General features: G+C 41.7%; 1 protein-coding gene and 1 long non-coding RNA gene across 2 annotated transcripts in view; one reads left to right on the top strand and one right to left on the bottom strand.

The window, feature by feature from the left end:
• LOC102201715 (uncharacterized) overlaps nt 1-17,553 on the top strand; it is a 23,477-nt gene extending 5,924 nt beyond the window's left edge. The window contains exons 2-5 of the long non-coding RNA XR_311772.1: nt 12,452-12,587; nt 15,375-15,508; nt 17,223-17,269; nt 17,492-17,553. This is a non-coding gene — a long non-coding RNA (uncharacterized LOC102201715). The remainder of the gene's footprint in view (nt 1-12,451; nt 12,588-15,374; nt 15,509-17,222; nt 17,270-17,491) is intronic.
• On the bottom strand, nt 15,503-19,638 carry wfikkn2a (info WAP, follistatin/kazal, immunoglobulin, kunitz and netrin domain containing 2a). Its single transcript, XM_005734529.2, has 3 exons — nt 19,011-19,638; nt 17,897-18,213; nt 15,503-17,702 (listed from the first exon to the last, which is right to left on the bottom strand). Exons 1-3 carry the CDS (start codon nt 19,221-19,223, stop codon nt 16,502-16,504), a joined length of 1,731 nt encoding a protein of 576 aa, XP_005734586.1. The 5' UTR covers nt 19,224-19,638; the 3' UTR covers nt 15,503-16,501.
• Between the last annotated feature and the right edge of the window lie 2,507 nt (nt 19,639-22,145).

The following is a 22,145-nucleotide window of genomic DNA, read 5'->3' as shown; positions in this document are numbered from 1 at the left end:
ACCGAACCGAAAGCACTGTATCGAACGGTTCAATATCGATATGAGTATCGTTGCACCCCTAATATATATGTATATGTATATATATATATATATATGTATGTGTGTGTGTGTGTGTGTGTGTGTGTGTGTGTACTGGACCAAACAATTGACGTGCACATTTTAGCAAATTATTAATTGGCTCCCCCAAGAGCACTGCAGATGTCCCATCAAGTACAGATCAGGCCATGGGACGCTGGTCACCAGGCCTCATTACCTCCAAGGTTGTCAGACACACACACACACACACTCTTTTCTGTGTGTATGTGAAACTGAAGGGGAATTAATCATCTACATTGTGCACATGAAAGTGCCCTTTAGTCTGCAAGGTTATATTTGCTCCCTACTGGGGTAGACCGTCAACAGCTCTGCACATTAGCACTGTAACTGGCTTTAAAATGTATAGATAATATCAGTATAGGGTCATATTAGTGATATTATAAGATATAATCTCACCCCATAAACCTTATTACGTCCTTCAGTTAAAAGAAGAAGAGTAGCGTCCAGTCACATATATTGTCATATTATGTATTGTAAGTGCAGAAAATGAAATGGTAATGTTTTGCAAATCTGAGCACATTTGAAGATGATGTATCAGAAAGAGTGCTGATTATTTTTTTATTTTTGGTAAAAGGCGGGATAGCACAGAAACGTGTCACTGGGAGCAAAGTGGACGAGAGTCTGATTCTCATACTTTTTTAGACATTTTCATACCATAAAAGACCACAAACTGCAAGGTCCAAGAACTTAACTACCCGGCAAGACAGACTCAGGCAGCCACCAACAAAAGCTTACCATCACACCAATTATAGCCCTAAGCTTCACCACCCCGTGGTCCACCCAAACCTCCGATGCTCCCCAGCCCCAAATGCCGACCCCACCCTCTCGGTTTATAATCAGAGTTGCCGAGGTAAGCAGAGTGAAAGCACAGGAAAGACAGCGGGGGCCGGTGCTCGACCCCCCATTCAGTGCAGTCACAGGGCCGTCCCGGGGCCCAAAAGCTCAGATTACACCGCACATAATGAGAGACCTGGCTCAGCAGGCTCTGCCTCTCTTTCTCTCCCTCTCTCTCTGTTGCTCTCACATAGAGACACAGACAGAGCCGCTGCGGTATTATTGCTGAAGTCCTGCTCTGTTTCGCTCTCTAGTTGTCTCTGACAACTGCCAGCACAGCTGCTTTACATGTCCCTGTACGGTCAAAGGAAATAGGCAGAGCTCTTTGCTTTGCTGATTTTTGTATTCAGTGTGCGCAATCAAAACAAAGTGGAATGAAAAATGTTATTACCTTATATATAAAACATAAAATATATAATTGGCTTATATATGTAATTGGCTCTCAGTTTAATTTGTGACATTTGTAACAAAAAATGTTGCTTTAAATTTAAATATTTGAACCAAAATTTCAAGAAGATAATTGCTCTTTGTAATTTCCCATTTCTGTGTTGTGATGCCTATTAGAAGAGTCAGTAATCAGCTTTGTTCCCAGCTGTGCAGCCATGTTAAGCAGTATTGAATATATGGTGCTATCGGCATATGACTGCAGTAATCTATGCACCTCCCTATGTTATCCATGCTTGATGTATGTGTTTGATGGTGTGTGTGTCTGTCACCTGATATAAGGTTATGTTCATGCACAGCACACAAATGGGTAAAGTAGAAGCAGCCAGGGAATCTGCATCTTAGCTGATCTGCTCTATATATGCAGTATTCATGTGTACTTTGACAGTATGGAAAAGAACATTAGATGGATTTGACCTGACTTTTTTTTTTTCTTTTATTGTACATTTTTAATTTTCTTTTTCTTTTATTTGTGTATTGGAAAAGTATTTCTAACAACATCAATCCAAAGCCCCACAAAAAGACAAATGAGAGCAACGCTAGCCTGTCAAAAACAGACTTGAAAGATAGAATCAGGATCCTGAGGAATTTTCAGATAAAAAATAAAGTGATTACAGTGGCCCTGAGAGACCAAATGCATCGCAAATTAAGAAAACAAAACAGAAATAGAAAAAAGCTGCAAAAGCTAAAATAATAATAATAATAATAATAATAACAATAATAATAATAGCAAAACAAAATAGAAGTGCCGACAGCAAATATGTGTCTACAGTATTATATGAATCACATGATCTAAACACACATTAACCTACTCTCTCACTACTCTGATGAACCTTCTGCTTGTTTTCAGCGTGTCTCGGTACAATGCTTCACATGTTTTGGTCTCTGTCACTTTAATGCGTCACAGTATTGTGTCCCCTAAAATACTTCTGTTGTATTTTGTGAGATTTTGTGTTTTTCTACTTATATTGTGTAAAACAAATATTTCTGTTGTGTTTTAATCAACTTCCATTGTGTTTTTGTGTGTGTTTGCAGCAATTTTCTATTTCCTTTGGTTTTCTGGGTCTAGTTCTGTTCCATTTGACCTCTCAGGGCCACCATACAAAACATGTGCAAGAACACAGCCAAAACCTCCACTATTAGATTTTGATTTTAGACTCTTGTAATAGTTTTCCCTTTACAATCAATCAAAAGCAGCAAAACAGCAAACTAGAAGCCACATCATAGCTTGGCAACTGTTTCATGTACTGACAGCACTGCAATAAGATTGACTTTGCCAAAGTGCAGAAAGTACCAAGTAGCACACAGCCAGTGAGGCTTAAATAACATTTATAAACAACTTGTATTATACCACAACCCACCTTCAGTTTGTTAAAAATACTTTTGAAAAATTGCAAAACAAACTCACTTAGTGACAAGTCACTGACTAAACAACGTATCATGAAATGGGCTCCAGGAACAGTGTGTCCTCTGTGAGCCCTGGTGGCAAGGTCCTTACAAAACCATATTGAAACACGGCCTTTTCTGGAAGCTCAGTGTGTGCAGTGCTGTGACAAAGCCCAGCTCCTTCACAAACACACACACAGATCCATTCAGGACACAACTCACGACCCACTCGCTCACATGCCGTGTGGGCCGGCATTGTGTTTGTTGCTCCATGCTTTCAAAGTACCAAGGCCATTAGCATTGTGCAAAGCTGGACTGGGGCACAGTGAGCTTGTGTATCCATACGCGTTTTTTGGTGTGTCGGCCCATCAGCGTACGCTGAAGGGCATGAAAATACGTTTGCAAAAAATTACGCATTTAGGTGGAAGACTTTTTTTTTCCAAAGTGCTCACCTCTTTGCTCTCCGACGGGAATACCGTGTGCTCGTGTATACTCGGCCGTGAAATAAAAGGAATGAGTGAGGTCACAGACTTTTGCCACAACGGCCCAAGGTCCACTAGAGTACAAGCAGCCTTTGTCAAGGCCATGTGTGGAGTGCTCTGTGCTGCATCACAATGAATCTGAGAGAGATGTAGAGGAGCAAGGAAGAGAGAGTGAAAGGCTTTTACAACTTGTATTGATTAGCAGGAAAGAGTTCCACCTTCTGCTCCATCCGGTACTACTGCTGCCAACTGGAAAAACAACAACACCCAAAACACTCACCTACTCTGTCATTTGGAAAATAGTTCTTTCTTTCTTTTCCTTTGAACTGCACCTAATTTAACATGGCTTCCACGGCTGTGTTTCTCAGAAGTCCCCCCTTGTGTACTCTTTGTTTGTTTGAAGCTGAAATTAGGTGTGCTTTTAGCTTTGAGCCTGCTTTGTTTTCTTGTCTGTTTTAACCTGAAAGAGAGGAAACACCAAGCTAATGCAGAGCTGTAGATCAGACCTGGTTAGGGCAACTGCTTAATACAATATATATATATATATATATATATATATGATACAATAAAGTATTACTTCTAAAGATTTGTCATGACTTAATTAAACATGGAAGCAATAAAAAGCCCGTATATTACATTAAAACAGCCATGCTCATACAAATATTACAACATGGACCATTTAGGGACGAAACTTCAATTGCAAGCACAAGAATATTGCCCCCTTGTACGTGCATGTACTTCATGTTTGTAAAACTGTGTGTTAATGAAAGTGAAGGTGTACTATGTAGCAGGCTGACAAAGTTGGAGGCTGGACACTACTCTAAGAGCCTGTGTGTTTGTTTCTCTGTGCATATAGCTTCAAGGACATTGCATGCAGTGCAGTATAGATGTTTTCCTAATTACATAAGTATCATATAAAGGGAGTTTACTTATAAGGTTTAGCCCCTCCTCTCACTTTCAGTTTTAAGAATAGTCTGGCAGACAGACTGACTCGGTAGGCCAGTAATACACTCTGCACCTGTCATCAGACGCCTCACATGCAAATAGCTGACAGGAATATTAATAATATAATCATGTTGGGAAATTTAGGCAGCAGACTTTTTCATCTGTACTCAAATAGTGTGTTGCAATGTTTAGGTAGGTGATGACGGTAACTTCAAAATGACTGCTGTGAGCCAAGGTTTTCCATGATGGCTAAAGTTGTACCAGCCACTTTAGTACCAGGCTGATTTCTGTTTGCCTTCGGGACTGCCTTAATTCTTAAAACAACACGGTTCTGGAATCTCCCATTCCACCACATCGCAAAGGTGCTCAATTAGATTGAGATCTGGCAATTTGAGTGAATGGTGCACTATCCCAGTGGAAGCAGCCATCTGGAGATGGGGACACTGGGCGTAAAGGGACTAATGTGGTCAGAGCAACGCTGACCAGTGCATTTAAACAATTCTCAATTGATTCCATAAGACCAAAGGTTTGCCAAGAAAACATCCCCCAGCGCTTTGAATGCCTGAACCATTAATAAAACCACAGGATGGGACCTCGAGGTTAGTCAAACCTCGGATACAGGAGGAACAATGCGGTTTTTGTCCTGGTCGTGGAACACTGTATTAGCTCTTTATCCTCTCGAGGATACTTGACGGCGCATGGGAGTTTGCCCAACCAGTCTACATGTGTTTTGTGGACTTGGAGAAGGCATTCGACCGTGTCCCTCGGGGAGTCCTGTGGGGAGCACTACGGGAGTATGGGGTATCTGGCCCATTGCTACGGGCCATCGACGGATGGATTGGTGCAGCGGCAGCAGTGATACATTTAATAAAGAAACAATATTGAACAATAAGTAGAATATATTAAAGTAGTGACTGTAAATTGCTGCCATGTTATTAGTCAATTAGACATTTGTGTTAATGAGCAGTTGAACAAGTGTACCCAACAAAGCCAGTGAGTCTACACTTCTTATGTCTGATTTTATTGCTGTGACTGCTCGTGTGGGTGTGCCTGAAAACGTGCAGTGTCTTTTCATTTATGGTGGAGAAATGTTAGAAATGAGCAACGACAGAACCTACACTAAAGGGAGATGAAACAGTTACATTTCTATCATAAAAAAGTAAAAACTCATTGTCATTACATAAGCCTTCAATGAACAGCAGTGGACTATTGTATACACACATAACCCTTGAGAAGTTGTGCTTGTCATTGGCCGATTCCAATAAAGTCCTTTGAAGGAAACTCATCAGCTGGAAGCAACACATTTCCCACATATTTGTATTTTCACACGTGTCACTCATAGCTGCAAACAGCAAAGCTGCTCCAATATTTTCAGCTCCGGTTCTGTCCCAAGGCAATATCCTGAGCAGATGAGCCTTCAAGGGGGATAATCATAGGCACTGCATGTGCACGTTAGTGTGTTTGCATACTTAGGTTACTAAGATTGCGAGGACAATTGTGTTTGCGCTTCCAGTCTTTCTCCATTCTGTGTAAAAAAACAAGGTCTCATAAGCTAACTGATGACGTTTTAAAGTACAAGATTTAAGATTAGAGCAAGGGTAAGGCTGAGGTCAAGGTGAGGGTAAGTCTCCAGAAATCGATCATAATGTCCTCTAAAGTGATGGAAATTATGTTACGCGTGTGCGTTTATTTGACACAGCGAGAAGTGGAAGCTCTGGCAAAGGGACACATATCCCATCTGCTGCCATGCAGCTTGTAAGTGTGACACAAATCAAAAGCACACCAGAGGAATAAAAATATACGTGTACCAAGACATTTGCATGCCCTCTTTGTTTCTCATCGCTTTCTTTCTTCTTACCGAAACCTCTCATCGTTCCAAATGAGCATCCAGGTAAATGAATGTCATCTTTGCAAGTCAAAGCTGACTGCAGCTGGAGGTGGAAACTAATGGCTGGCTCGGGAAGATGATTAAAGCGCAGAACACACATTAGGAGAGATATTAAAGCCCGAAATGCCATATGGAAGAATGGCTCACGGACCACCAAGGACAAAATTATATTGCCTGGCAATTACACACATCAGAGAGTACATATAACCTTTTTTTTAAAGAGTGGGCATCAAATGTGAGATTGATGGAATGAGTCATAGTAGGTGGCTATAAAATTAATTAACGCTACAAGGGAGTGAACAACAAACCTTTTGATGTGACGAGAAGGACGTGGACAAACGCATTTGCATCCCACGCTTTCGAATGCTGTCAAATACATCCCAGGTGATACACATGAGGTGTCCTTTCAGCGCTGATGCCTTGATGTACCAACTGAGGCCATATCAGCCAATACTCTTTAAAAGAGAACAAAGTCCACATTCAGAGGTCGGACATGTGTCCCACATCTGGGAGCTCTGTGTTCTCCACTTTGTTTTGTTCTGGTTTGGTTTATGGAACAGAAACTCCTTGACTGGGTTTATAAGAAGATTCACTACATTAAGCCTGTTGTGAAGAAATATGCTAACAGCCACCGAGTGCAGATGATGCTGAGAAATATCTTAAAAGGGTGTGTGACAAGTTTAGTCCACTCAGACCCAAGCAGACCCTAGTGGACTCATGAACATAGAACATTATAATCCCAAATTTAGGAATGAGGCCATCTCACTTATACCAAAAAAAAAAAACCCCAGTCTCATGGCACAAGTACCAAAGGACATGTTGTGCTTACCTGTAACATATAACTGCCGTATTTGACTCCCCAGGATGAGAATTCGCTGAGTGTGCATACACACAGAAATGAGGAGTAAAGTAGCAACCAGAGACTGGGCAATAATAAAATTCAGTAGTGAGTACAGGTGAAATTACTTTCGCCAACATGCACAGAGTTCAGCTACTTTCAAGTTTGAGCAACTGAAGTGACAACAAAGCAAAAGACATTGTTGACTAACATATTGCACAGGTTACAAAGACAGACAGAGGGTTGAGTGTTAAGGCCAGCTGCTGCAAAGCCATGGGAGACAAGCAGGTCAGCAAATGTAGGCCAATATACTTAGAGGAAAGTTGTTTCTATTAGAATGATACTTACATACAGACAAAATAAAGGAAATGAAGGACTCCTCATCTATTCAAAACTTACTACAAAAACGTTTTTTTCTCTATGCCAGCTGGATCTTCAGTTGTTATGGTAACAGATCAGCGTAATCACATCCTCAGGGTAAGATTCATACAGCCCATTATTGGTGACTAGACAGGAGATTTCCACTAGGGAGATCGTTAATAGCTGTCAACTTCACCATGTTCCTGCCACCTTCCCTATTCATCTTACCTCCCGTCCATCCGCTCATCCATTCATCCATCCATTTTCTACCATTTAACTATTTCAGGGTCACTGGAGGGGTCACTCTGAACAGGTTGCCAATCTGTTGCAGTGCCAACATAAAAAGACAGACAATTTAGAATCACTAGTAAACCTAAAAATAACACAGAAAGGCCGTAGGCTGGATGGTGAGACAGTGCAAACCATCACACGACCCTCTTTGTCTTAACTTATTGTTTAATCAAATCTGTTTCTGTGTTTCTTCTCAGGGCTTCACTCCTGCTTGAGCATATGTCTTTCTCTCAGTTGCTGGACACACCAGGGGTCAAGGGTGAAGGTGTCATGTGATTGGATGTTTAATACACACTGGCATGCTGCCTAAGCTGCTCAGGACGAAAGCATGACGTCCCGCGATCTGCCACCCACAATAATGCTGTACCCACACACACACACACACACAAACACACAAGCTTTGCTTAGATGTGAGCTGCACGTGAGGATTTCGTCTGTAGCCAGCTTAAAGGTACTTGAATTGCAGCCAAGAAGCACACACAAAATGTAAGTGTAAATACAGTTGCATTTGTGGGTGCATAAGAAGAACATTTTGTCTTTTTGTACCTGTTAGCAGCTAATCACAACTCCTTTAAGCAAATTTGAAAAGTCAAATTTTTCAGGTGTGGAGCCCAGCCTTTCTTCCACGCAGCTACTTTTATGTTCTGCTTCTCTCTGTTGCTCTGCTTTTGACTGTGAGCTAATGCAATACAGGGAAACAGGTTTATGGCTTTCCTGCCATTCAAGCGCAGAGGGAGTTTTTCCACAACAAACGATAAAAGCACTGATTAATATTCATATTCTCTCAAGGCGGAGAGGCACAAACGGTGGAGGAAAGGAATCTGACGTATCCAAAAATAGTTCAAATGCAACTTCTTTCTTGTTCTCTGTCTTAGACAAGCCCAGGCATTTCCTTCCATTTCAAGTAGTGAACCCTTATGTAATTCTCCTGAAATAAGGTCAGATGCCTAAGTCTTACAATATGCATTATGCATAAAGCCACACTATTGTGCAACGTGACAGTCTGAAGATCATGTCTGTCATGAAACAAGAAACTGATTATAAAATGGATTGAAACGTGTACACAATTCAAGAAGTGGTAAGTGGGGAAATGATTACTCTCTGAGGAAACGATCTTACACGCTATTTCTCACTGACTTGTCGGCTGACACAAGGGTCAAACAACAGAGAGTGACCTGTTATGTAATGGCCACCATTAGTCAGATGCTAAAAATGTAATAAATAGGCACAGGTGCAAGATGGATTATTTCAAAGCGCAAAGAACCAGAGACAACAAATTAAAAAAATTACATGTGTCTGCTTCTAAGAGAAGGTTTTTAAAGGTTGCATCAAAGTTCTGATCTATGTGTCCATGAGTATCAAGTCACATGGCAAAATGCGCAAGACACAGATGGTTCTGTCTATCATTATACAGGGACAAAAATGAAAAGTAAAGTAGGAAGCTGGCAAAGTGTAATCCAGAGCACTGGACTGAGAGAATGGAAAATAAATCACAAATTCATCTATTTATTTGTTCTCCTCTGATCCCTGATTTACCATGTGTGTCTCATTGCTTTGGGAAAGTGATCTGACATTTGTTTGGCACTATATTTGGCAGAAAACGCCCTGACTATGCTACAAAAACTTCTGGGGGAACAGCTGGAGGAACACAACTGAAAGAAAAAGAGTAAGGCTAGAGAATTGATTTAATATTAATAATATAACTAAATGTTTCACCTGCTGCCTCATTACAAGTTCCGTGTGGTACTCAATATTATCATTGAGTCACCATGTAAATGACTATTACTATAAACATCAAAGGACTAATTTTCTCTTTTTTTTCACGCGTAAAGACAAGGAGAAGTCTAGAACTCCCTCCAGTGTCTGCAGCGCTTTATAGCACTCAGCAAAGACGTGGATCCTTTGGCCCGTCTGGTACTCCTGTGGTAGCAACAGGGGTTGTGGAGCCACTGAGGCCATAAGCAGATAGGAAAGGAAAGGCCTGGTATATACACAAACTAAAACAGACTGAAAGAAAAGCTCAGAAAATAAGCACATGAATTATTTGGGAAAAATAAGCATATCTATTATTATACCTCTTCAACTGCTCCTTAATACAACTGGGATTACTGGGATTTTTCCCACCAACTATCTCGAGGATTTCCAGAGAATGGTCTAAAAAAGAGAAAACATCCATTAAGCAGTAGATTTCTGAGAGAACATGCCTTGTTGATGTCAAAGGAGAGTGGCCAGACTGCTTCACGCTGATAGGAAGGCAACAGTAACTCACACTCTTTATAACCAAGAGCATCTCTGAATGCACACTCTTGAAGCAGATGGGCTATAGCAGCAGAAGACCACACCAGGTGTCACTTTTGTATGTTAAGAACAAGAAAGTGGGGCTATAATTCATGTAGTTCAATGAAATTGGACAACAGGTGATTGGAAAAATCTTGCCCGGTCTGATGAGTCTTAAATTCAGCTGCAACTTGGATGGTTTTTCAGAATTTGATGCAAATGCCATGAAAACATGGACCCGTCCTGCCTTGTATCAACAGTTCAGGCTTGTGGTGATGTGATTATATGGGGGACGTTTTCTTGCTACACTCTAAGCCCCTTAGTACTAACTGAGTATCTCTGAAACATCACAGCCTACCCGAGAATTGTTGCTGGCCATGTCCATCCCTTTATGGCTACAGTGTAAATATCTTCTGATGGCTGCTTCCAGCAGGATAACACACAGTGTCACAAAGCTCAAACAATCTCTGGTTTCTTGAACATGACGATGTGTACTTCAATGGCCTCAACAGCCATCAGATCTCAGTCCAACAGAGCACCTTTGGAATGTGGTAGAACGGAAGATTGACATCATGGAAGTGCAGCCTACAAATCTGGAGCAACTGTGTGATGCTATCATGTCAACATGGACCAAAACATCTGAGGAATGTCTCCATCACTTTGTTGCTGAATCTATGATAGTTTTGAAGGCAAGAGGGTTTCCAGCCTGGTACTCTTAAAGTGTACCTAATAAAATGCCATGTGAGTGTACATTTTACAGCAGCCATTGTTGGGTTTAGTAACGTGACAGTAACTTCAGTACTGCTTTGTTACTTCTTAAGAGGTGTTTGTAGATTTTAGTTTGTGTCTTTGTCCTGTCTTCCTCCTCTCACCCCAACTGATCATGGCAGATGGCCGCCCCTCCCCAAGCCTGGTTCTGCTGGAGTTTTCTTCCTGTTAAATGAGAGTTTTTTCTTCCCACTTTTGCCAAAGTGCTTAATCATAGGGAGTCATATGATTGTTTTCTCTGCTTTCTTTGCATTATTATTGGATCTTTATCTTACAATATAAATCGCCTTGAGGCAACTGTTATTGTGATTTGGCGCCATATAAATAAAATTGAATTGAAGTGAATTGAAATGGAGGTGATTGTTGGGACTGGAACGTCTTTTCATATTCATGAAAACAAAACAATCATTCTTGGTGTGCGCCAATAATCACATACAGCATTGGATGTATGCCAGGGAAGACACTAGTGGTCATTTTTATGCTGTTACAAAAACACCTATACACTGAGATGTTGATATGTTGACAAATATAAAGCATGATTTGCAGAGATTTATTATCTGTGATCACTTAGCTTCATGCAAGCACCACTGGCTTCATTGTTCCAGCTCTGAGCTAAACCAGGTGGTTCCTGTAGGCCTATAGCATTACCACTTTAAAGTTAGCTTTTGGGGTACCAGTGGTATCCAAAGACAGTTGTCATCCTTGCTAACAGCGTCTCGGCACCTCACACCTACTAGTCAAACTAGTGCATATAGACAGATTCAGACATCACACATCATATTTGTACCACTCAAAGATATATGACGCGAGACGGTTTGTCTTTCATGTTTGCCTTTGTGTAGTAGTAGTCTTAAGTACCAGCATCCCAAAATCCCCCATGTCCTTCCGTCTCTATAAGCAGATTTCTTTTCTCTGCTCTGCATCTAATCATATGTAAGGTAGGTCATTCACATTCACAAGAGACTGGCTCCTCTTGTTTCCACTCCTGATAGCATCTGGTCTCTGCAGCCTTTCTGCTGGGCCACATGAGGACAATGGTCCTTGTCCCAAAATAGAACAATCCCTAAAAATAACCGTGTGTGATGTTGGTTTGGGATTAGCATATTTTGTCCCAAAACATCCCTCTCTCCCAGCCCCCCTCCTCCAGGCTTTCTCTATTTTTTTGGCCACTCCCTGTCCTCTTTCTCCCTCACTGCTGTCAGCTTTTTCTCTGCCTCTCTGTTATTCACATTTCAGGGCGATGGCAACTAAACCTGATTTTCACTCTTGCATTTTCTTGCCTCTTCATTTGCAGGTGACACTGAAATAGGCAATTTTGAGCCTGCATTATCATGCACTGAGCAGGTACTATTTTTAGAAAGTTAAAGATGAGTGGGGAAAAGAATCCCCAGGAGTCAGCAGCAGCAGTTTTATGTTCTGGACAATTTACACCCTCCTAATGCTACAACGACCTTTCTACTCTCATCGCTCACGTATCCAAGTCTCCACCCCCCCTTGCTCTGTGCTCTGTTTTCATCTCCTTCTCCTTTCTCGATCAAACGTCCACAGACCTTTCATTCACCACACATGCCACATGTCTTGAAAAATAAACGAGAGACAGAGAAAACTGCTGTGGCCAGATTGTGAGCTTGTAAAGTGAGTTTCACAAGCACTTGTTTGCCATTTGTTCAAATATGATCCGGCCTCTGTTTAAGTGGAAAAATTCCTGCTTACCAACTCATCAGTTACCTCTAGCAACATCACATTAATCCACTGAGCTCAATCTGCATTTTATCTTGATAATTTATGGCTTTCTGTTTTCTTTGGCCTTCTCTGTATTCTTCCCCATCTGGCACATTTTAGTGTACATACAGACCAGCTGTGCTCCGAAGAGATGCTACTGAGAATGTGTGCGTGTTCATGAAGTACTAGCACATCCAAAGCATTGGGCACGAGCTCCACGACCATCTGGCTGCCTGCTTGTGGATTCATTCATAAGGTAAAATGACACACTGTGTGTATGTGTTTGTGTGTAGGAACATTTGGAAATCTATAATATATTCATACAGTGCTGTGCAAAAGTCTTGAGCCACCCTCATTTCTCTGTATTTTGCTTATAAGGATCCAGACTTTAAAGCAAGTTTGAGCAATAGATCACCAGACTTCTTGAAGGTCTTTAAGAATTTTGGACGGCTTCTTCACTCATTCTTGTCTGGTCCTTGTACCTGATCATTTTCAGAATGGTTTTTGAACCACTGTTGTGTCTGCACAAAACACACTCACAGCAAAGAACTAGTTTTAAATTGTATCTTTAGGCACTCTGTTACTATTTTTGTTCACGTTTCTTTAGTTGATGTATGAAATGTGCCAAAGATAACACAGTTTGATAGGCATAAAGGGGTATTTGTGCACTAATCAGGTGATTCACAAAGAGCTGTAGGGTGAAAGTTTGTCAGACTGGTGTTCAGTCTGAGGAAACTGGACAAGTGGAGGATAAAAGAAGAAGTGGCAGGCCTAAAAACTATCTCCAGCAAATGAACGGTATCTGAAAATTATAACCTCAAGAAACAGGAAGAAATCTTGACACAGAACCTGAGAGATGCATCTGGCCCTTCAGTTGATCCATCTGCTGTTCACTGAAGACCAGAAATGGTCTCAGTGGCTGTCAAGGAGCTATTTTTAGGGAGTGGAAACAGGCAGGGAACGCTGAGATATGCCAAATTCCAAAAGAAGTGGACTGAAAAATCACTGTCAGTATGTGAAGAGGAGGAAGTTTAACAGTAAGTGTCTACAGCCATCTGTAAAACACGGTGGAGGCTCTGTCATGGTTTCAGCCAGGGGTGTTGGGGATCTTGTCACAGTTGATGAAATTATGAATATAGAAAAAAAAAACCATCAGATTTTAAACCGCTATGCAATATCATCTGGAGAGTGTCTGACTGGCAATGTGTTAACACACTGCCAGCCTGGTAAAAACACACTCGAGTAGAAAAACACTCAGTGTGTCATAGATTGGCCTCCCCAGAGCCCAGACATTAACATCATTGAACCAGCATGCGATCATCTTGGCAGAGAACAGAACAAAAGGCAACCAACATCTAAAGAAGAGCTTTGACCGTCCTTCATAAAGCCTGTATGTACCCGTACCTGTATGTATAGTTTAATGATATTATTAACAAAATACAAAAAAATGAGGGGCAGCTCAAGACTCACAACTGTAATTTAATCAGCCCCAGGTATATTAGAAACAAAGGTCCTGTTAAACTTACCTTATTTCTCACTACACTCTTATTCGTATTTTGAACTATGTGTATTTAATGAACAGTAAATATAGATGGAAGACAACTATCAGTCCGATTTAACGTTATATTATTTAAATGTACTTAGGCAAGCTTATACAATGGCTCATGGCTTGCTTTTCTCTTTCTTTTTTAAGTACTCTGCTGCCACCCAGTGGACAAACACAATGACTGCTGAAAAGAAAAATCAGTAGTGTAATTTTCTTCGTATCCACCACACAACAACGGCCCATTATGCAACTAAAAAATGTACTATTAGTTCTGATTACATTTAATTTTGGTGTCCTGGTCCTTGCCAAGATTTAATCTAAACAGCCTCTTAAAATAAGCAACATGTTAGACTCACTGATCCCTTTTTTTATACTTTAAATTGAAAGGCTACATTTTCAAACTGCTTTGACTTACTTCAGTATGTTAGAATATAAAGACATTTGCAGCTGATAACTGTTCAAATTATTGACTTGAATGTTTCTAAGTGATTGCAAACACCAACACAGGATAAGAAAAACTGAAATTATTTGTTTATTTGTTCACAAATAACCAAAATCTTGTGATGTGATTGCGAGACATAGAAATGATGCAAGGACGGCCTCTACTCTGTTTCTATTTCATATCACGTATGTGTGTATTTTTTTAATAGCTATAGATTTGATCAAATTATAATGAATATGGACATTAGTTGTGCAACATATCTAATGTATAACGTAATTTCATTTATTTATTTTTTTCAGTTAGTCATCTTAAAGTGAAAGTAAATCACCGCTCTGAATACTTGGAAGATCTTCAGTGATATAGTGTCACTGAGGGCACTCTGCCCCTCCCCCCTTTATACCTGTGGCTGTCTGGCTGACTATTATGGTCTGTCTGGCCGGCTGCCTGGCTGGTGGTCTCTAAGTGAACTTGATACTGAAATCAGCAGCCAGCTGTGATGTGTAGTACATCAAGGAGGCTGTGCGGAGCTCTGTCTGGAGCTCAGCCAGTCACTTAACACTTGTCAACAGTTCTAATGAAAGTGGCCTTTTCCTTGGTGGCCTCTTTTTCATTAGCAGGGTCAGAGGTCGCCGCCCAAGGCTGGTTGTCGGTCGGTGGGAAGGAGGTTGAGGATGAGGGCTGAGGAAGAGGGCTGAGGAAGGGATTTAGAGAAGGGGATATAAGGCCAGAGGGGAAAGGAGGGAGGGGAGAACATTCAAAGGCTAGCTGGCGCGATGATCAGCTGATCCAGCTCACAAAGCATTTATAAACCCTGCCTCGATTCTCAAATTACAAAAACCTGCAAGGCTGATTTTCTTTTCGTCATTGTCACCATCCACAACCAAGATCTTACCGTGAAAACATTAAAGCGTTTTCAGAATAACTGCATGTGCTGAAGGTCTGCACTGACTTGCTTGCTTCATGAGTTACCTTCCCCTGCTCCTGCTTAACTTATTACACCCTTTTACACCCCTTCCACTCCTCTCTCTGTTCTCTATTATGTCCCCTAAACACAGATGTGGCCAACTGAGGGAGCGAAAGAGAGAGAATCAGCCAACATCCCTCTCCTCCTCCCCCTCCTCCTCTTCCCCTTCACCGCGGCCTCTTGCACATGAAAGGGACCGTGCAAGGCCAATGGATGGCCGGTGGGGTGTGTGCTATGCGAGGGCCCCAGACCCAGACACAACACAACACACAGCTCCACAGGCCACCACAGCTGTGCTGGAATGTGACCTGTTTCGAATTTTAATGCCAGACTCGGCCCTGCGTGTGTGTCTGTGTGTGTGTGTAGAAGGAGGAGGACATGGATGGAGGGACATCAACTACAGAACAACATGCACTGCCCGCCTTAACGCTTTGACAAATTGTGGCAGTGTCTGGTATTTCTCCTTCAGCAGAGGAAACAGCATTTAAAAAAATCAAGAAGGAAGGAACATTTTTCAAGATTAGCTTTATTTATTTGCTATCATGTTTTATACATGTTTTAATGAACATTAATGTAGGATATCATAGACAAAATAAAAAACATATCTGGTCCCTATGCAATTAGATCAACAGAGCTAGATCAGTAAAAATAAATATGAAGTACACAAGTCCACGTACAAACACATGGAAACTCAAAAAAAAATCTAAAAATAAAAACAATTGTCCAGAAAATGGAACCGAAGAGCTTATTTGATTCTGGTTGATAAACTGAGGCATTATAGTGAGCTTAAGTGCTGAGGACAGATGTTACAAAATATCAACTGTGAGATACCCATCAAAAAATTAAAGCAACTATACTAATCTTATTAGGATATGCTGATATACGAGTGGCATTAGTGTATATTTGGGTAACATTTGGAAAGGAAAAGGATTAAATACTTTAAACAGGGTAAATGCTTCTGACTATTAATATGCCACTTGCTTAATCCAGACAGTGTACCCCACAACTGAATAAAAAGAAATAACACAGTGAACAGTACGGATGATGTAAAATGTTTTTCTGAGACCTTCTGAGCTGTGTGGAAAATGAGAGAGGAAAGAAAACAACCTGCAGATACGTTTCTAGTTTTGCGTTTGTTGGCAGTCAGTCTGACTGTTGAGGTCACTGGATTTATCTGAAAATGACAACCTGTAATGAGCTTTCAGTTGCTATCAGAGTCTACTGGACGGTGGAGAAATCTTTAATGAAATCGCAGGTTTTCTTGCTGATAATCTCACGCAGCTTCCTGATTCTGCGATTGCTCGAGGAGCCTACAAAGCTGTCGGGCTGCAGGATGGCCATGCCGTTGTGGACGTCCCCCATGATAATGAGCTGCCCGTCGGCTACAGTGATGTTGGGGCAGGGGCAGTTCCAGTCCATGTTTAGAAGAGTCACCTCGAGTGGTTCTTTGCCAAAGAATCTAAGACCCATCTTCTCATCCTTCAAGATCTCCTCCACCGTCACCAAAGCGTGGCCCGACTCTTGTTCCTCTGTCAGCTCGGTCACCCGGCCGAGGATCACGAAGTCGCTCTTGCAGAAGCTGGCCACCATCTTGCCTCGGGGTTTGCACACCTTGCAGTTGTTGTTCTTCGGAAAGGGGCACATCTCTTCACAGGCCTCTTTAGATTGAAAGTTGTTCTCGTTGCCACCGCAGCCTCCGTACACAAACGACTGGCACTTTTTGAGAGTGCTGCTATAAGCCCAGCGGGGCTCGTAGGCTTTGCAGGGGCCTTGAAGGCTTGGAAGGCTACAGGGAGCTGCCAGCTCTCCTCCGCATGACAGCATGCAGGCTTCGTAGGTGTCAAAGTGGTTTCTGTTTTTGTTGCACTGACTGTAGGTAAAGGTGAAGCAGTTGTTCCTCTTTGGTTCATAATACCAGCTTATGCTCTCTTCCCCACAGTCATCCGTGTCTGGACTCTTAAGGCACTCGGCAGCTGGAAAAGGCAGGTTGGTGCTGTTCCCCTCTGGATTTTTACTTTTCGTTTCTTTCTTGATCACTACCAGAGGATAGTGTGATGACACACTTCCTCCAACATTTCTGGCTGTGCACGTATAGATTCCAGCATCCTGAAGTTGCGCGTTGTATATAACTAGCTGACCGATGTTAGTGACCACGACGTTCCCTCGGACGTGATTGGGTCTCATTACGATATTCTCTTTCCCTTTCAGTTGCTTCTCCCAGGTGATTTCCGGACGCGGCTTTCCAGACACTTCACACAGGAAGGTGGCTGTCTCATCCACAAAGACAGCCTGCTGGCTGGGTCCATTGTGTATGGCGGGAAGCTGGATGTCAGTCGGGAGGGTGGTCTGGAGGGCTGTGGTGGGATGTAATGTGGTCTCCACGGGGAGTGGGCTGGTGTTCGGCCAGGTCAGGTGGTACCTGTAGGTAATAAATCAGAGCCAGTTAATGTCTGAGGTTCTTCTTTCATTCCCATTGGGATGTTTTGTACACAAAACACATTAATATTGCTAAACTAAAGTTTAGAGGAGAGTCTCAATTTTTAAGACTGAAGGACAACGTTACCTTGTTACCAAAAAGCAAACAGTAGAGATCTAAAATACTTAACATGTTACCTGCAGGTGACCTCAGAGATAGAGATACCCTTGGAACAGGCCTCAGCGTCCATGTAGCACTTGTTATAATACGTCATGCCATCAGATGCACACGTGAAGTGGGGTTCCCTCTCACAGCGGTCTCGGCACTTACAAACTGGCTGGCCGTCCCAGATGTCACACTCGGACCCTTGCTGAGAGCACATGAACTTGTCGCAGGTGGCACCCTTTGGCATTCCAATGGGGCCCTTGTTCCCTTTGATGTCTATATAGCGTGCTGCCACACAGCTCTTGTTACCGCATACATTAGGGCAGCACTTCTCAAAAGTCTCACAGTCCTAAAGTTTGAAGAGAAAATAACACTTTTCTACCACATATCAGCAGTGAATGGAATCACGTGAACTGGACAAAACAGAGAAGACACTTTAAGGCAGGGATGTCAAAAGTGGAAAAAGAGGAAGTTTTCTGTCATTTAATTGTTTATCTGTTACTTAACTATATTGGTGTAGAATGAACGGCAGTGCAGGTGGAGTCTTTATCGCTAGAAAAAGCTGTAAAACGTATGACAATACAGCTAAAAGTTCAAAATCGTTGCACTTCACATTTTCCAAACCCTTCCAGAGGGCCAGATTGGAGTCTTTGCCAGCCCAAATGTAGTCCCCGAGCCTTATGTTTGACACCCCTGCTTTAAGGTTTAAAGAAGTCATATTTTGTGTTCACATTTTTCATTTGAGATACATTTTTGTCTTGAGGATTCTTTAAATACTGTTTACAACAGTATTGGCCAATGTGTGATGGGTGGAATAAAAACTTTGAAAGGAGTAAGTTTAGTTATAAATGCACTCCTGGTACATGACCTCGCCACAGAGGTTATTTTGGCTGTGTTCAGTTTCTATTACAGTGCAAAAGGAAGGTAATACTTTAATCTACGTAAAAACACATAAATTATTCCCACTGATCAGTCTTAACTCCTCTTTTTGTTCAGCCTCGACCGTTTTAACTTCAGTATTCAGTAGCAATGGATGAATTTAAATGATTTTTCTTGAAATGCAGTTTTTTTTTCTCTTATTTTTAAATCCAGTTTGCCTAAATCTCGGCTGCACGCGAACATTTTACAAGCAGTAAGAGAACTCACCTGATCGGATTCGCACTCGCGCATGCAGGTGCTCATAGCATCCACCCACAGGTTAGGGTTCAGATCGTTCGGGCAAAGACCTGCGTGAGAGTACACCACTTTTGCCACAGACATGGGCATTGCTCTCACACGGCAGCTGTCTATGTAAAGGAGTAGAGTATAGCAATGTCCAAGAAGAAACCAGATCCATCGGTGAAACAGCATCCACCACATATCCGGCGCGTAATGGAAGCACTAAAATGCAGAAAATACAACCGGGTCTCGCCGACTTTAGGGCTTTTAAGATGTCTTTACACTAAGTCCAGTCGCGTGAAATTTAAAAAAGAAAAAGAGACGACGAATAAAATTGAAGGTACAAAAAAAAGGCGTTTGCGGGACCGGGACCGATCTTGAGAGCTGTCCGGGTTTTTTTTTTTTCTTCCTACGTTGATAGAGGCAGAGGATGAGGGCTGTGGTGGTGCGAACCCCTTTAAGGTCTAGCTACATGAATTACAGTGACCCGTCTACTCGGACAGCATAAACCCAGCTGAGTTACAGTCATGAACAACTTAATTAAAAGTTCGCCAACAGTTTGCAGGCGTTGTTTCACAGAAGACTGGTGAGACACCTGTGCGTAAGGCGCTGCCTGCCTTAACCCTTAACTTGCAATGTCGGTGAAAAGTAGCGATGATTCCGAAATTATATCGGGAGTTTAACACCATTTAGTATCCATGAAAAGAGAATTGTAAACTATTAATAAATGTGACGTCGTGGTTTGGCACGAGCTCATTCATTCTCATTTGTCAGTGTTAAGATTTTATTCAGTATATGAAGAAAAAAAAATGCTACTATCCTGTAGCATATTAAGCTTTGAGTGGGCTTCTGTTCAGAGATAATGTTTTACACAGACTGCGTATCACTTCATCTTAGTGATAATGCGCAGTGATTACTGTAAAATCTCACCGGCTCGTGTGAAGAAAATGTGACTCTCCAGAAGATAGCGCCAAACTCAGTGCAGTTCCGTCGGGTCTTTGCCTTCTGTATGCAGAGTCCACCAAATAGTGCCTGGTTCATTCAGTCTTCTTGGGGTGAAATGCAGATGTGGCTGCACTGTGTCGGCTATTATAACTGTTTTCGCACGGATTTGAACATTTTTATTTTGGATAATAGGTCTTTACCCATCTACTTTTTTTACGTTTCAATGTCTCCCCACCGGGAAACGATTCTGTGCCTCACAAACTCTGATTCACACTTTTCAGACAGAAAACAATTGACACCAGATGGTGTCATACATGTCAGGATCTCTGTTCAAGTTTTTAATTCCTGTTATTTATAGAGACATGTAAAACTATAACAATGTTAATTTCTGCTTCTTACTATTTTGAAAAGAGGTTTTTAACATTATTAGTGTGTTAAATCAAAATCAGTCTCAAACTGCTAAATAAGGAATAACCACTGATTTTCCTTTAATGACTCTTACTGATAAGTTAGTCAATTATAAACTGAATAGAAATTGGTGTTTAACTTTCTTAACTAAAAGCTTTGCAGTGTCTGGAAACCTAAAAGGAAAAACTTTAGGCAGGGCATGCTGCAGTAAAGGAGAGTCTGCAGGGTCATTTGGCAGCTATCACAATATTGACATGCAGGACGTCACAAATAGTACAGCTTGAAATCACGCTGTGAGAAACTGTATCATTTCCCGCAAAAGGCAATTCCAGGAAGTGCTGCAGAAGAGAAGGCCTCAAAACAAAACAAATAGGTTGGAGGTCTGCTTGGTGTGAACAAAACCACAGGAACAAAGGGTTTTCTATAGTCCTCACTTTAAGCCTTTGCTTGTGTTAAATAGCTGGTGCAGCTTTAAAGGAATAAAAATGTTTACATTTTGAAAGCTTCTGCGTCTCTATATGTGTGTGTGAGAGAGGTAAAGAGCATGGTTATGTCGGCTGTGCTTCCCAAGCTGAGTCCCTGCTGAGCCTGAAGAGGCCCACTGTTCTTTAGGCCGAGCCCTGCAGTCCCATTCTCCTCTCCTGTCTGTTAGCCCTGTCTGAGGGCACTTGTATAAACACGGACACATAAAAAGGAAGTATATAGAGAATGTGTTTAACACTGATTATAAAGATTCACCTATGGACGCGCATACAGTCACAGTCAAGATATGTTTTTACTGTTTACTCACTCACACCCCCACCACCACAGACCCCCCACCCCTAACCTTCAACCCTCAAGACCCTGCATTCCCAGCATAGTCGACACTGGTGCTTACGGGGCATGTCAAATATTGAATAAAGCTACACGGAGGACCCCATGCAGCCCACCAGTCTATCTGCCTTCAGAACATATATTGTCTGAAAACAGACCTTGACTTTGACCTTCTCTGTGCACCCTCTCCATGTGTCTGTGCAGACCGAACAGTCCAAGAACCCGACAATTTTATGTTTGTAATAATAGGAATAAAATATATTAAGATTTTATGCTTATTATACATTATATAATATACAATCAAAAGCCTGATAACAGGTTGCAGGACAGTTTTAACCATTGGTATTTCTCCCTTAGCAGTTTGGATTTTACTTCAAATATTCAAAATTACATTTTATCCTGTTTTAAGTGTTCAATAGACGTTCAGTATCCTCGCATTAGTCAAAAATGTGGACATGCCTTCTCATTTTTCAAAGAAGAAATTGACAAATAACTCTAAATATATTTCATATTTTAGAGTCCTCAAAGTAGCCACCCTTTGCTTTGTTGACAGTGCTGCAAACCCTCGGACTTCTCTCAATGAGCATCATGATGTGGTCACCTGAGATGGTTTTCACTTCACAGGTGTGCCTTGTCAGGGTTCATTTGTGGAATTCCTTGCTTTCCTAATGGGATTGGGACCATCAGTTGTGTTGTGCAGAAGTCAGGTTGGTAAACAGCTGACAACCCCATTTGACAGCTGTTAGAATTCCCATTATGGCAAGAACCAATCAGCTAAGTAAAGAGAAACAACAGTCCATCATTACTTTAAGAACTGAAGCTCAGTTGGTCTGGAAAATTGGCAAAACTTTGAATATGTCCCCAAGTGCGGTCACAAAAACCATTAAGTGCTACGATGAAACTGGTTCAAATGTAAACCGCCCCCGGAAAGGAAGACCAGGAGTCACCTCTGCTGCT

This window comes from Pundamilia nyererei, unplaced genomic scaffold, assembly GCF_000239375.1.
Source record: "Pundamilia nyererei isolate P.nyererei 1_Seehausen unplaced genomic scaffold, PunNye1.0 scaffold00059, whole genome shotgun sequence".
Taxonomy (NCBI): domain Eukaryota; kingdom Metazoa; phylum Chordata; class Actinopteri; order Cichliformes; family Cichlidae; genus Pundamilia; species Pundamilia nyererei.
This window is presented reverse-complemented; position numbering and strand designations above follow the sequence as displayed.